The sequence below is a fragment of the Vigna angularis genome, chromosome 1 (genome assembly GCF_016808095.1).
Source record: "Vigna angularis cultivar LongXiaoDou No.4 chromosome 1, ASM1680809v1, whole genome shotgun sequence".
NCBI classification, from domain to species: domain Eukaryota; kingdom Viridiplantae; phylum Streptophyta; class Magnoliopsida; order Fabales; family Fabaceae; genus Vigna; species Vigna angularis.
The window spans coordinates 55,904,892-55,921,955 of record NC_068970.1 but is presented as its reverse complement, the minus strand read 5'-3'; the positions used below and the strand labels follow the sequence as shown (position 1 = coordinate 55,921,955).

The window sequence follows — 17,064 nt, the reverse complement described above, 5'->3', positions numbered from 1 at the left end:
TGGATTGTATATGAGAGGAGAAATAAGAGGGCGAGTTAGAGGGGTTAGTTGTGGGTACTTAACATTCGCACAGTTAAGGGAGCTGAGGAGGTGTTAGTATAAATAGGAGTTGGTTAGTTGGCAGATATACCTTTTTGGACAGTTAGTTGGTTAATAGGTTAAGTCCTGTGGAGGAGGGTTAAGCCTCTTGTATCATTGCTGCGTATTTAATTCTTTGTGAATAATACACGATACTATTCTTTTTCTCTTCTGTGTTTCTCTATTGCTTGTGTGAGGAGTGTTCTTGATTAGCTTTCGCTATTGGAAACCTATCAATTGGTCCGACCTGCCGCATCTACTAGAAGTGAGCAACGACGTTCGATGGCAATGGAGGGAAGACTGGTGACTGTTGAGGGGTAAATTGAAGCGGTGGAGGTCGCGATAGCAGAAACGAAGGCTGAGACAGTGTTCTTGCGGCATGAAACTGGAACACTGAGGCAAAACTGCGAGATGATGCGCCAAGATATTCAAGCAATCTTGACAATCTTGAGAGATCGCAAGAACGACAATAGGGGACAGCACCGGGATGGCAGTGAATCGTCTGTAAACGATAACGGAGGAGGGTCAGGAGGCGATGGAGGACAACCAGGAGTAGGACGAACGGTGACAATGATCAATTGGCGGAAGCGAGTAGAGCTTCCCGTGTTCGAAGGGGGCGAACCCTGGAATTGGATTAGTCGGGTAGAGAAGTTTTTTGAGGTGCAGAAGGTAGAAGAGGAGGAGAAGTTGCAACTGATGTTCATCAGTATGGAGGGGTACGCTGGAAGTTGGTTCTGATTCTGGCGGGAGAAAACTAAGAACTATTCTTGGGAAGGGTTGAAGAGTGCTTTGGGAATTCGATTTAGAGGAGGAACGAGGGGAACAATGTATGAGAAATTATCGGCGATCAGGCAGACAGGGGCAGTGGAGGACTATATCAGGGATTTCAAGGTTCTAGTGGGTCAGACGACTCAGATTCCGGAGGAGCAAATCCTTGGATACTTTATGGCGAGCCTCAGCGAAGAGGTGGGCGACCACGTGAGGCCGTATGATCCCCCAGATCTCATGACTACGAGGCGGGTCGCGAGGGACGTAGAAAAATTGTGTACACTGCTGAAGACGGGAGGAGGATCGGGTTTCAAAAATCAAAATTCGTGGGGACAATTGGCGGGCGTCGTCACACGAGTTGATCCACCGAGGGACTCGTAGAACCTGAGGAGGGGGGATTGTTGAGAGTGTCGGGTCTGTGAGGAGGGAGACGACCCCAAGCGGTGGCGCCGCCAGAACCACCGACAAAGGAAGAGAACAGGGCCCACATAGCTTGCCGTATTCTGAGTAATTGAAAAGGAGGGAGGAGGGAAAATGCTTCCGATGTGGAGGTCCGTTAGCCCGGGCCATCGATGCCCAGAACGAGGACTTCAAATGTTGATCATGGTGGACGATGAGGAGGAAGAAGGAGGTGAAACAGAAACATAAGTGAATATCGCCGGCATGGAATTATCGGCCCTGTTGACGGGGGGCCTGAGTACTCCCAAAACAATGAGATTAAAGGGGCGAATAGGACAAAGAGAGGTGCTTGTTCTGACAACTTTATCAGCCGATGTTTGGTGGAGGAACTGGGTATGGCGGTAAGGGAAACCCAACCTTATTTCGTAACTTTGGGGGACGGTCAGAAGAAAAAGATTAGCGAGAGCTATGACCAAGTAGTATTGGAGCTGGGGGGCACCAAAATTGTAGAACAATTTACCTTTTTGAGCTCGGGGTAGTGGAAATAATACTAGGAATTGATTTGAAGGCCGGATACCATCAAATACGCATGCACGAGGAGGACATTGAGAAGACGGCTTTTCGAACACACCAGGGGCACTACGAATTCGTAGTGATGTCGTTCGGACTCACCAATGTGCCAGCAACGTTTCAGAGCGCAATGAATAGTCTTCTCCGGCGCTATTTGCGAAAGTATGTCTTGGTGTTCTTCGATGACATACTGATCTACAGCCGTAATTGGAAAGAGCATCTCGAGCATGTAGCGAGCGTGCTATCGACGTTGAAGCGAGAACGATGGGTGGCTAACTGGAGGAAGAGTGAATTTGAGTAAACCTAAGTTAAATATTTGGGGAATGTCATTTCAAGCAAGGGCGTGGAAATGGACGACGATAAAATAAAGGCCATAGTGGAGTGGGAAAGGCCGAGAACAGTGAAGAGCTTGAGAGGGTTCTTGGGGTTGCCCAGATACTATCGGCGATTCGTCAGAGACTACGAAAAAATCGCCAGACCTCTGATGGAGCTGCTAAAGAAAGGTAGGTTTACTTGGAACACGGAGGCGGAGGAGGCTTGGAAGATGTTGAAGAAGGCTATGACGATAGCACCCATGCTGTCACTGCCCGATTTTAAGCAGCCCTTCCACATCGAATGTGATTCTTCCGATCGAGGAGTGTGGGTAGTTTTGATGTAGGAGAGGAGACCCATAGCTTATTTTAGCAAGGCGTTATCCGAGGGGAAGTTGAGCAAGTCAATATATGAGAAGGAATTGATGGCTCTAGTGTTGGCCATACAACATTGGAGGCCTTACCTCGTCGGACAGAAATTCATCGTTCACACCGATCAAAAAAGCCTCTGACATTTGCTGGAGCAACGTATTACCACACAAAATCAACAGGATTGGATCGTAAAGTTGTTGGGATACGACTTCGATATAGTTTACAAATCAGGGGCTGCAAATAAAGTTGCAGATGCCTTGTCTAGAACATATAAAGGGGAAGAGGATGAAGGAAAAGAACTAGGCATGGTGGCCAGACCCTTCTGGCAGGATTTTGAGGATATGGTGCGAGAAGTAGAAATTGATGACATCTTACAGAGAGTAATGAAAGATATAAAGAGGGACCCTAATACCCACCCTGCGTACACCCTAGAACATGAGAGGCTACACCATAAGGGCCGATTGGTGCTGTCGGCGCAATCAAAATGGATTCCCAAATTGATAGCCGAATTTTATGTGACACAGACTGGAGGCCACTCAGGGGTCTACCAAACTTACAGGCGCATAGCCCAGTCCTTGTATTAGGCTGGAATGAAGAAAGACGTGATGAAGTTTGTAGCCAGGTGTGATGAATCAATATTTTATCAACTTCACTTACCTTATTGTACCGAATTTAATCAAGGAATTGTGCTAAAATGTCTGGTATTATTCTGTTTTTCCTAATTGTGTTTAATTTGATCGGAAATTCTTATTTTAACTAATTTGAATTATATGAGCTAATTATTTTGCAAGAAAAATTTTGGGACATTTGAAAGAGCATTCATTTGTACACCGTGTTATTTATTTGGAGAGAAGCAAGCACGGTGATGGCACAAGATTGATTTTAATTTACACTTAGTATTGAGGTGTTGATTTGTTGAAGTGTCATGGCTAGATTCATTTAAAAGAGGTGCATTCAATAGAAGTAATGTATGGCTCATAGGAAGCTCACGACCACATTAAAAAAAATGCAACAAAGTGGTGTCTTGGCTAAAGCAACAACACGTGAAAGGACACTTAAGACACATCCATCTTTCATTTGGAAAAGCACAATTACACCACAACTTGGAGGGGCCCCTCTCACTTTTGCACGTTCGTTGATTGACGAAGAAGGGGCTGCCACACTCTTTTAGTTGGCTTGCAACGTGGTAAGCAACCATTAGATTTTGGAAGAGCTGCACATGAAAAAAAAAACAACAAAATAATAATAGTATGGCCCATGGACAATTCACGTTGATCAAAGAAGTAGAACCACTCACGGTTTTATTCCCCACTCAAGGTTTTAAACCAAACATTCACTAGTAAAAAAAGAGACTTAGAAATCGCCATATAGGCTTCGGTTGTACACCACACTAAGCGTATCAACGTATATACTTCGGTTGAATCAAAACCGGTGCCTAAAGCACCCTACTGACTCGGTTATAGGCAAAACCGAAGCCAAAAAGTGTGTTCCACCCTGCCACGCCTGCCTGCTCCGCCTGCCACGCCTGCCAGATGTGACTTTGCTGACAGTATAGGCCTCGGTTCGGATACGACCGGTGCCAAAAAGTCTGAAAAGCTAATACTGCTTCGGTTGCGCGCAGAACCGAAGCAGAAAGGTCAAGTCTGGTCAAGAGGAACGACCTCGGGTAGGTTGCAACCGGTGTGAAATCCCTTTTAGACTTCGGTTTTCCCAGGGACCGAGGCATATAAGCTTCAGTTTTTTACACTATATGCCTCGGTTACGTTAAAAAACGAGGTGGTAGTGTCTTATTGCTTCGGGTATTACTGTCAACCGAGGTAGTATAGCTTTTTTAAGTTCTGACCCTTTCTTTTCTTCTTCGCGCTGCACCGTTTCTTCTTCCTTTTCTTCTTCGAGCTGCACGGTTTCTTCTTCCCAGAGGCTTTTTCGTTTCATCTTCGTGCACGCTGCTTCATTTATTTTCTTCTTCATTTATTTCGCGCTGCACCGCCATTGTCTTCTTCCCAGAGGCCTTTGTTTTCCGCCTTTGCCGTCACGGACGTTATTGTCTCCAAGGGCTGGCTCCACCACCGTGACCGCCGCTCCGCCGGGAGTCCTTGGTTTTGCTTGTGCCGTCATCGTCTTTCTCACCTTTGGTGCTTCCTTCGTCCCTGCCGTTGGTGCTGCACGGTAAGTTGTCCAAACCTTCTTTATTTTGTGTTTGATTTTTGAGTTGGAATAAATGTTGAGAATGGTATATTGTTTGAGACTTGGTGCAATAAGAACATTGATATATATGAAGAGAAAATTATAAACTGATTTAATGTACTGATTTTGAGAGCCAGAATGCCCTGTGGCATAGTTGTCTAATACGAAGGTTGTTGGTGTTTGTTTAAAATGGAAATCCAGAGAGGAAGAGAAAGAGGAAGAGGCGAGAGCCTCTTCCAGGGCTGTCCTAAACTACTCCTAATTCCTACTAAAATCTACTCCCTTTTCTTCTCTGCCTGCTGGTCCTTTATAGCCAATCTTTCAGGACGTGAATTGCTGGCCTCCCAAACCCGTGAGCTTCCAACAAGTGGTGGCCCCCTTTAATTCCATCTAAATCATGTAATGCTTACAATAATGAATGCACCGTGTGTTGTGTTTCTTCCAGCCACCTCCACGTTGGTTTTGTTTTTACATTTGCTGAGCTCCTTGGATGTGAGAAAAGACGGTGAGGGCCCTCCATTTTTGCCAATTAATCTTGTCTTCTTCTTCAATACCATTCCAGCCGTGGGTCTATCTGATGACAGGGAATTTATGCTTGTCGCCTCCTCCCTTTTGTCTCCCATTATCATCCTTTTTAAATTTATCTCACCAAATAAGACAAGATGGGCACTCTTCTTTCCAGCCTAATGAGTACGTGAATATCATAACTTATAGATTATAAAATAGTTAATTTAGAATTTCATAACTTATAGATTATATGTTTATAGGCTAATAGTTAATTTATTAGTTAAATACCGGGACATTATTAGTTAATTACATCTTATAAGCTAGTCAAATAAGTTATCGTTAACTTATTGATTTTAAATATATTAACCTTGTTATAAAAATTTCATATATCTCTAACAATTAATATAACACTAATTAATCAATTATTTTATAACACTAGTAAAAAAAACATCTTTAGAATGCGTCTAATATGCTTCGGTTTTAGAAGAACCGGTGCCTATACATGATACTACTGTGGTTATAAAAGCACCCGAGGCATAAAATTTGTATTCTTTGTTATTCTATTTTGTGTATGAGATATCCTTCGATTTTAATTAGCCTTAGATTCCCGTTTGAGATTCAATACAAAAATTATATACTATCTCCAGATTTTTTGAACAAACATACTTTTTACAAATGAAAATATAGGAGATGGTAATAATAATTTACAGTATTGAATCTTGAATTGTCCGGTTGGACAGTTTAAGAAGAGTAATAACTTTTTCATAGTTTATTATAACATATCAATTTTAATATACATTTCTTAAATTTCACGAAAATTTGTCGGTGTGTTTTGTATTGATCTTCGGGTGCATATTTGACTGTGATTTATAATCACTTTCATTTCGTGTAACCTGAAGACCAATGCGAAATGCTAGCAAAATTTCGTGAAATATGACATATGTTGTTTAAAATTGATATGTTTAATAAACTAAAAAAAGTGAATCTTCTTGAATGGGATAGGGTCACACCTTCAATACAAACACGATCAAAGTGATCGTTCAAGATTATTGAAATGTGGTAAACAATTTCAGTAAAGATGCGTACGGATAGAGGGTGGATTAATTTACCGCGCATCAGCAGTGAGTATGAGAGAGGGATAGAAGAATTTATAGAGTTTGCGCAACGTAATGCGAGTACAAGTGGTGATAATGAAGTGAAGTTCAGATGTCCCTGTGTGAACTGTTTGAATGGGAGGAAGTTGAACGCAAGTGATATTAGGGAACATCTTATCTGTGATGGTTTCATACGAAGTTATACAACATGGATATGGCACGGCGAATTAACAGACTTTCCAACTGAAAATGTTTATGATTCCACAATGGATATAGAAGATCAAGTAGAAGAAGACAACTTAGAGGACATGATCCGCGATGTTGGCGCAGAAGCTTTTGCCCAAGCGCATGTGTATGAAACGATGTCGACTGATGCGGAGACTCCTTTGTATGCGGGTTCAACTAAGTTCACACGGTTGTCAGCAGTGTTAAGGCTCATGAATTTAAAGGCGAGCAATGGATGGAGTGATAAGAGTTTTACAGAATTGTTGTCGTTGTTGAGTGAAATGCTGCCAGATGGAAATACGTTACCCAATCGTAATTATGATGCAAAAAAAATTCTTTGTCCGATGGGTATGGAATACAAACGGATACATGCATGTCCGAATGATTGCATATTATATAGGAATGAGAATGAAGTTTTGATAAAGTGTCCAAAATGTGGGTTATCACGATACAAGTCAAAAACCAACGGTGAAGATGGTGGTCACACAGAAAAGAATGGTTCTGCTTTGAAAGTAGTTTGGTACCTTCCACTAGTTGCCAGACTTAAGCGTTTGTTCGCAAATCCCAAAGACGCTAAAAACCTAAGATGGCATGCAGACGAGAGAACAACTGATGGACTGCTTCGTCATCCAGCTGATTCAAAGCAATGGAAAATTATTGATCAAGAATTCCCCCAATTTGGTGAAGAATGTAGAAATGTTAGGTTTGGCTTAGCTACTGATGGAATGAATCCATTTGGTAATTTAAGTACCAATCACAGTTGTTGGCCCGTTATACTGATAATTTACAACTTATCTCCTGGATTGTGCATGAAAAGAAAGTACATGATGTTGTCAATGTTGATATCTGGTCCAAAGCAGCCTGGAAATGACATCGATGTTTATCTAAGGCCACTAGTTGAAGACTTGAAGTTGTTGTGGGTTGGTGGGGTTGAAATATTTGATGCCTTTGCTTCAGAAACTTTCATGATGCATGCCATGTTATTTTGCACCATTAATGACTTCCCAGCTTATGGTAATTTGTCGGGGTACAGTGTGAAGGGTCATAAAGCATGTCCTATATGTGAAGAAAACACTGCAGCTCAACAATTAAAACACGGAAGGAAGACAGTGTATATGCGTCATCGGCGATTTTTACAATCTAATCATCCATATCGAAGGTTAAAGAAAGCATTCAATGGAGAACAAGAGAAAGACAATGCACCCATTCCACTTACTGGACTTGAAGTTGCTGAGAAAGTTAATAAAGTACATCATATATTTGGGAAAACGTCGAAGAAGTCTTCTGTAGCGACCCCTTGGAAGAAGAAATCAATATTCTTTGATCTTCCATATTGGTCAAAGTTAGATGTTAGACATTGCATCGATGTCATGCATGTTGAGAAAAATGTTTGTGATAGCTTGATTGGTACACTACTAAACATCCAGGGAAAAACAAAAGATGGAGTGAATGCGCGTTTGGATTTGGTTGACATGAAAATCCGAGAAGAGTTGGCACCAAGAGAGATTGGTAAACGTACTTATTTGCCCCCTGCATGTTACACAATGTCCAAACAAGAGAAGATAAGTTTTTGTCTTTGTTTAAAGAGTATCAAGGTACCACAAGGATACTCTTCAAATATCAAGAGCTTAGTGTCAATGCAGGACTTAAAGCTTGTTGGACTTAAGTCTCACGATTGCCACGTCTTAATGCAACAGTTGTTACCAGTGGCAATTCGTGGAATTTTGCCCAAAAAAGTTAGGCTGACCATAACTCGATTGTGCTCATTTTTCTCGTCAATTTGTAGTAAAGTCATCGATCCTACAAAGTTAGATGAACTTCAAAGCGAAATTATCATCATCTTGTGTCAACTAGAAATGTTTTTCCCTCCATCCTTTTTTGACATCATGGTGCATTTACTTGTTCATTTGGTCAGAGAAATAAAGTTGTGTGGACCAGTATACTTAAGATGGATGTACCCCATTGAGCGTTATATGAAGATTTTGAAAGGGTACGTCAAAAATCAATATCGTCCAGAAGGTTCGATGATTGAAAGATATATTGCTGAAGAAAGTATTGAGTTTTGCACTGAGTATATGACTAAAGCAAATCCGATAGGAGTCCCTCGGACATCATGGTTGAGTAGATATTCTACAAGTAAAAGCATCCGAGGTGTGAATGTGGTGACGAAAAGTCGTGAAGAATTGATGCAAGCACATCTATACATATTAAACAACACAGATGAAGTGATCCCATTTTTGGAAGCTCACAAAGTCGTTGTAAGGGACAAGTATCCACGATAATCAGAGAAATGGCAGTTGATGGAGCATAACAGAACATTCTTGTCCTGGTTCAAATCTGAAGTTTCGAAAGAATCACGGTCCTCTGAGACTTTGTTCTGGTTAGCAAATGGCTTGAAGTTTGATGTTGTATGTTGTACAGGATACGAAATTAATAATTGCACATTCTATACGAAAACTTTGGATGATAAAAGCACAGTTCAAAATAGTGGCGTTAGTCTAGAAGCTGAGTCGCTACAGTTTTCCACATCCAAAGATCAAAATCCTGTAGTTGGTTCCATGAGATACTATGGTAGAATTGAAGAGATATTTGAAGTTGATTACACTAAGTTTTCCATTGCACTCTTCAAATGTAAGTGGGTAGACAATAAGAGTGGTGTCAAAATAGATGAATCTGGTATGACACTTGTTGATTTTCGAAAGGTTGGTTATAGAGACGAACCGTTCATCATGGCATATCAAGCAAGTCAGGTTTTGTATGTCAAAGATCCTGCATCTGACCATTGGTATGTTGCTCTCCAAGGAAAAAGGCAAATTGAAGATAAAGAAGAGAATTTAAGTAATATTCATATCGCTGACAACCATCCATTTAAAACGACAATAAATTTGGATGACGACCCTCTAATTGATGATATACAAGCAATACGAGAAGATCACAATGAGGGAATATATATATGACCAATCCATATGATTATGTATGAATTTCATGTTTGTTTAAATTTTTATGGCTTTTGTTAAGTAATATATGTAAGTGTTTTATTTATATTTCATCTTATTTATTGTGACAGATATATGGCTGAGTCACCTCATTCGTCAGGCGATGAAGTCCCCACCACTTCTAGACGGACGAGAGGAGCAACGAGGTTACGACAACTAATACTTAGAAGAAATGCAGGTGAGAGGACACCTGTCATTATTGACGTGGTCACTGGAGTTGCATCTGGCCCAAATGCAGATGTATTTAGGTCTTACCTTGGAGTACTAGCACGTGATCGTATCTCTATACTTACTCCATCCTTTGACCATGTTTCTGAGGCTGATCGGAATCTCATCTGGCAAGATCTATTGGTAAGTTAAGCAATATTGCTCCAAATTCTATATTCACATTATTGATAAATCTGTATTGTGATAAGGTTATTACTTTCTTTGTTGCAGATAACATTTGATATGCCAAACGTCGAGAGCTTAAGGAATAGGTGTTTATCTGCAATTGCAGAAAGATTTCGAGGGTTTAAGACAAAATTGACGTCTAGATATATATTTGGACCAAAAAGTAATGAAAATCCATGTTCCAAATATTCAGCAATTGACGAAGAAACATGGCGTCAGTTTGTAGAGCTTCGTTCTTCTGAGGCGTGGCAGGTAAGTGTAGTAAAATCATTCAATTCATCCTTCATAATTATTTACCATGACAATTGTTTAATTTTGTCACAGGAAAAAAGGTCAAAAGCACAGGGAATAAGCGCTCAGAATAAAAATCCACACCTCCTGTCTCGTGGTGGATATAGGAAGCTTGAAGAGAAAATAATGAAGCAGAAGTCAGATAGTAGACTTCCACTTTCTGAGGGTGATGACCCTCTTCCTCCTCCTTCACCACCATCTCGGCACGACAAGTGGAAGTTAGCCCGTATGAGACCATCGGGCTCCTACACTTCGGAGTCTGCCAGAGAAATATCTGAACGAATTGTAAGATGTCATTTCTTATTATATTACATTAATTTTGTTATATATCTTACATAGCTATTTCAAATGACTTTGAACTTTTGTTATGTTATAGGACTCATTGGTTGAGCAGAGCTCCCAAGGTCAATTCACACAAGAAGGTCGTCAAGATATTCTTGCCACAACTATTGGACGACCTGAGCATCTAGGACGGGTGCGTGCTGCTGGGACTGGCATAGGCATACGATAGTTTTTTGGGTCTTCCTCGCGTCCATATTCATATGAAAAGATGAAGGAGGAAATAAGAAAAGAGATGACACAGGAGATCACAAAGAAGGTTCGAGCAGAGTTATATGATGAAGTTGCTGAAATGGTTGCGCGCCAGTTCCAGCAGCATTATGAGGATTATGGCAATCGTCCTCCACCATCTCCTGTAGCAGAACATGTTGTGCCCCCTAAAGGTAAGGTTATTTATTTTTGCTTACTAATTTACTTTTTGCATAAACTAACATTTAATTTGATAGGTAGAAGCGGTAAAGGAAGTTGCTCAGCTGCCGGTGCCCCAGGAGACGACATGGATGACACTCGTCCATGTGAGTTATATATTCTCTCTGATACTGGGACCATGCTAGTGGCTCGTGGTACAGTGTATGAGACAGCCACTGTAGTGCATGGGGTACAGCTTGCAGAAGATGAGGTCAAGGTCACGGTCGATGAAGTTGTCATAGCAGATGTCGTTCTTCCTGTGCCTACAGATGAGTTCTTCACTGTGGAAGAAGCATTTAGGTCCTTTGTCGCCTGGCCTAGACATTTGGTTGGTCATGTATCTAATCCCCCGGTAAACACTCGTACTATATACTTCTCAATTTTAATATTTACTTCTAATTGACGTTATAACAACCATTTTTGCATTTAACAGCAGATAGGTCAAGAGGGAAGTCCTAGACCGAAGAAGACTCATTTATCTGAGGATGACCCTCTTGGTGCGTTAGACGACCTTGCTAAACTCATTTCAGAGGTGCCGATGAATGTACATTGGGATTCTACTACATTTGGAAGAGAATCTCAAATCCCATTGTACTTGCATCAGCAAGATGTTAGGGAGCTTGCGTCAGGGAGAGATGAAATTAATATTACACTCATTCAGCTGTGGATGATGTAAGTTTACGAAAACTTTTATATATATTGGTATTTTATGAACTTACTTACATCATATTATTTCTTCATTTTAGGTATCTGTTTGATGTTAGTAACAAGAAGGGGTTCAACGATGTATATGGGTTCATTGACCCTTCTATGACTCATGAGAGAAATAAATTTGATGATATCCAGACATACATCACCACCTGCTTTGGAACGGGGAAGGAGATATATTTTCTCCCTTATATACATGGGTAAGTGAAGTTTGTTAACTTCAACACATTCATTTATTAATTTTGGTATATCATTCATAAGTTATTACCAATTTCAGGTGTCATTGGCAGCTACTTGTGATCTCCGTACCGGAGAACACGGCTGTTTGGTTTTATTCATTGCATAAGTCTCCTCCCAGCCCTCTTAGACATGCAGTAGATTGGTAAGAATCTCAATGTCTGCTCATTTTTTTTATATAAATGTATGCTAAAAGAATTTCTTTTGATAGTTCCCTTGCAGCACATATGATGTTATCTGGGAGATCTACTGCTACAGCTAAAAAGCTTGCATGGGTTTCTCTTAAGGTTTGGTATTTTAGTCCATACTTTGTTACATTTGCTTCCATTCAAATGATGTTACTTAACATTTTATAATTATGATGATATATTGTAGTGTAATAGACAAATGGGGTCATATGAATGTGGTTACTACGTTATGTTTTGGATGATGACCATCATTCGTGCACATTACACCACTGGATGGAAAACGGTAATATTTAGGTTTGAATTTTAAGTTTCTCTATATTTGGATTTCATATACACTAATTGAAATCATTGTACTTTATGCAGAGATTTAATAGGACTACTTCAATTCCAGAGAAGTCAACCCAACTTGTGAGGAAAACACTTGCAAGATATTTAATTCATTTATATAATAGTATGTAGTAGATATTAGGATATACTAAGTTTTAAGTTTATGTTTCTAAGTTGTTTTATGCTTTTCTATGTTACTATAAATTGAACATGTACATTGCATTGATTTATGCTTGAAACTTGATTTATGATTACATTTTGGATTGATTTATGCTTCTAAGAATTTGATTTATGATTCCATTCAATATATTTTATGTTTTAATATGAATTTCATTTAAAATATATGTTTCTGTAATATTCTGGACTGTTCTGGTTATAAAAAGATATGCAGGTTTATGTGATTGGGAATGTTGCAGAAACAGACACCACTTTAAAAAAAACGTACTTATATGCCTCGGTTCTGGTAAAAACCGAGGTCAAAAGCCTACTTACTGCCTCGGTTATGGTCAAACCCGAAGCAGAATGTGTAGCGGAGGAGAAAAAAAAAACAAAAAATCAATCTACTGCCTCGGTTGTAGCATGAACCGAGGCAGTAGAGTGCAACTTTATGCCTCGGTTACGAAGAACCGAGGCCTAATGTGCTACAAAAAAAATAAATTAAAAAACGTTAAATGTTTATGCCTCGGTTAGAAATGAACCGAGGCAGTAGGGGGTGAGTTTATGCCTCGGTTCACAACCGAGATCAAAAGTGTTAGACTTTTTACCTCGCCTGAATATGCCTCGGTTCAGAAACCGGTGCCTATACACAAAAATAACCGATGTCGTTTCCCCTGACTGTACTAGTGATTTAAATACAATTCTTAGTGGAGATGATATTAAATAAAAACGTTAACAGTAAAGGAACAAAGCTTCTTCCGTTAATGCTTTTCAATATGTAGAATAATAAAATGATTCTTAGTTCAAGCATTAAGATACAAGAAAAACCTATTCAAGCTAAGCTCTATTCCCTTCTGGAGACCGTGCTCAATGAAACTTCAGCCAAAACTTCTTTCTCGGTGGTAGCTTACGCATTCCTCCTCTCATTGCCCTCCAACCAATTTGTTTTTCTTCAGAGAACTCCAGCCAAAAGAAAAACTTCTGTGTAGCGTCCGTCTCCTTCTCCCCTTGTGTGCCTCTTCATTTTTAAAGGAAAAAAACAACCTGCCATGAGTAATCTCTTCCGTTCAGTCGTGGCCCCCTCTCCATGTCCGTGTGTCAAGCTTTTCCATTGAGGATAATATTCCCTTCAATGGCTTCTCCCACTTTTTATCCCAACATATGTTTTGCTGAATGCTTAGTTGTCCATGGGCCGTGTGTTTTTTATCTTTGCTGCACCATGGCTTCTATAATGAAAGGGGTAAATCCTCAACCATCACTCACTTACTTCAATCTCTCGTGCGCTACTTCTTCCAGCTGGAATTTACTTGGGTCTGTCAATGCATTTCTCTCTTCCAAATATTATTTTGTAAGTGATGAATGGACCCCTTGGCCCTTGGCCGTGAGCTTATTTTATCAATGAAAGAATAAAACCTTATGTGTGAAGTGGAAAAAAGAGAGAGTTAGAATCTTGCATCATGAAGCTCCTCCCATATGGACGTGAATTTGCCCCCAAAGCATCAACTAAATGCCAAAATAAAACCTTGAGTGGGGAATAAAATCGTGAGTGGTTCTACTTCTTTGATCAACACACAGAAAACAAAGACTAACAAGGATAGAAACATAGTTACACAATTCTCACAAAATCTGGATTCTCACAAATTATGGACAGTAAAAGGTATAGGCAGAATCCCACACAGAGTCAATGAAAGCAAATACTCAAAGAATCATCCAAACAGTTCAGTACAAGGAAAACAGTCAATCAGTTCAAGAGATGAGTCAAAAGCAACAGAGTCTCACAAATGCACACAATCAGTGTTTCTCTCACGTGTTTAAGGTAAATCATTGTCACTCAATGCACTCAAGAAAGAAAACACAAATAGACTTGGCAAACCTCTAATATCAACACTCAAGCACATACGCATGTTCAAATCAAAAGGTCTTTTCATGGTTGTAATAGGGCCAAGGATAAGGGAGGATATATCTGGATAAGAAGCTACACACCATAAGTAACAGAGGAGCAATGTGGAACAAATGTAAACACATTCAAACACACCCACAACCTCTGATTCCATCCTCTTCTTGACTCCATTATTCACAATTTTTCTTCATTTTGTCTCTTTTCTTTACTCTATTCAGCACACCATTTCAAGAGACAAGATACACCACATATTTACAAAAAACACGATAAGAAGAGGACTCACTAGTCAGTTCATCTGAAACTCCGAGGAGACCACACTTATTCCCAAAACAATTCCAAAGCTCCAAAATTCCCTAAGGTTAAGGTAATCATGGTTTTTCACTTACGGCTGGTGTATGAGCTTCAAAACAAAGAAATGGGGAAAAATATAGGCTCAAAAGGGTTATCAATGGATCAAAATAGGGTAGGCTCATCTGGCTCTAGAGGCTCAACAACAAAATGCCTTTATCACTTTCGAACATGCGTATCAATCAAGAATCATCAAAAAGAGTCAAGCCAAGACATATTGATGAGGGTTCTCGCGGCCCATACAAATTTGAGGTGCATTAAATAATGCAGTATAGTGCTAGGAAGTGACTCCTAGGTCGTCTCTCAAGGACCAAATTGTGGTTCGAGTCTCAGATCAACACGTAATGGGGGGTTTGATGGTGTTTGTGGTTGTGATTAAAAATTAAATAAAACTGGAAATTAAATAAAACTGAATTAAAAACTGTGAAGTAAAATTCAAAACGGTAAAAACCGAATGGTAAAAGACATCAAAATAAAATAAACGCAGGAACATTAAACGTACAGAAAACGTAAAACATTAAACACAAAAGTAAAAACAGTAAAAACAGTAAATTCAGAATTTCAAAATCAATAAAACAGTAACAGCAAAATACAGAAAACGAAAATACAAAAAACAGTAAATACAGAAAATTTAGAGAACTGCATTGAGCGAAACCTGAAATCGCAATTTGCTAGATTTGCTGCCCTTTTAAATGAGCACGGAAGAGGCGCTTGCGGCTGCTGGAATCCCAAATTGTTTGTTTTGTTTTCTCCTTTTTGAAAGGAGAACAGAGGCTGTGTTGCGTAGTTGGTCAAGTGAATGGTCATAAGATGATACACGTGTTCATATGTTTGAAAGTTATTATTTTCCCTTTTTGTTCTCCCAACATAATTATTATATCCTATAATCATTTCTTTAATTTTATATTAATTACTACTCATTATATACTTACATTACAAATAATTATTCTAAATATTGTTAAACGAAATTTAATATAATATAATACAGATGTTAATATATAAAATAACTATTGCTAAAATTACTACAACATTAGTTATTCAGTTAAGTTATTCTAAATAATATTAATATAAATTAATATAAATTAATATTATTAATAATAAAAAAATTTAAATTTATTATTAATATCAACTAAATTATACTTAATGAAAATATTCCAAGAAAGAATATTTATATAAAAAATATTAACTAATATATAGTTCTAAATATATTTACTCTATACCTAACTTATTCTTTTTATTTTTAAAATTATTTATTATATTTTTCTTACCTTTCACATTTAACTAAAACCTTATTTAGTGAAATATATATTTCCTAATATCAAATTATTCCATAATCTTATGTGTTTTTACTTTTGTCTTTTTGCTATATATAATTTTATTAATCAAGTTGAGTCCAATTTAAGTCAAGTTAAATAGGACTAACATGACTTATGTTGAGTAAGTTGATCAAGTTTGGTCACATCCAGTCCAGGTCAAGTAGGGTAGAGACTAAACATGTTTGATGTAGTCTTAGGTCAAGATGAATAGGATTAACTTAAGTCAAAGTTAAGAAAGTTAATCAAGTTGATCATAAGTAAAATTGGAAAATATCGAATTGAATTATGTTGGTGTGAGAATCTAGGAAATTAGTTTAAGAGCAGTATGAAAGTTGAAGAAGGAATAAAAAATTATGTTTAACAAGTTATAAAAAGATTATAAAAACTTGAGTTCTCATTTCTTAACACAACAACCATGTTTGAAACTCTTTCCCTATTTTCTCTATAGCTTTTCTCTTCAATTCCTTGATCACCTTTTGTTGGGAAACAGCGGTACTTGTTCCCTCCTCTGCGAACCCCAAAATGGGCACTGTGCGGAAGCGTAAAAATTAAAGCGTAGGAAAAGAGAAAATTAACACTGAAATTTTAACGTGGAAAATCCTCTCGGAAAAAAAACCACGGGACCTAGTCCAGAAAAATATCTCCACTATGAAAGTAGGATTACAGTGTTTCTCTCACTCTCTGAGGATCTCTCAATTAATCTCACCCTCTCGGATGGTATACAAAACTCTCTCTATGTCACACACTTACAAAATAGACTCTCTCTATTTTTCTCTCACACAAATGTGGCTTCACTTCTCTCTCACGTTTCCTTCTTCTCCTATGGTTCCTCACTCAAATTTGAGTGGCTTTGCTTCTCTGTATATTTGAATCTTCACGCTGCATTCCTTATTTATGAAGGAAGAAAGATGCAAGAAAACAAAAATGGTTGGTGTAGTGGAGCACT

General features: G+C 38.8%; 2 protein-coding genes across 2 annotated transcripts in view; one reads left to right on the top strand and one right to left on the bottom strand.

The window, feature by feature from the left end:
- Nucleotides 1-15,559, bottom strand: part of LOC108319291 (cyclic phosphodiesterase) — a 30,338-nt gene extending 14,779 nt beyond the window's left edge. Inside the window, exon 1 of the mRNA XM_052871958.1 lies at nucleotides 15,458-15,559. The gene's annotated coding sequence lies outside the window, so the exon portion shown is untranslated. The remainder of the gene's footprint in view (nucleotides 1-15,457) is intronic.
- LOC128195389 (uncharacterized) lies at nucleotides 9,953-13,543 on the top strand. The gene is made up of 6 exons (XM_052872688.1): nucleotides 9,953-10,152; nucleotides 10,225-10,476; nucleotides 10,568-10,595; nucleotides 10,977-11,290; nucleotides 11,372-11,482; nucleotides 13,337-13,543. Exons 1-6 carry the CDS (start codon nucleotides 9,958-9,960, stop codon nucleotides 13,541-13,543), a joined length of 1,107 nt encoding a protein of 368 aa, XP_052728648.1. The 5' UTR covers nucleotides 9,953-9,957.
- Nucleotides 15,560-17,064: the final 1,505 nt, after the last annotated feature.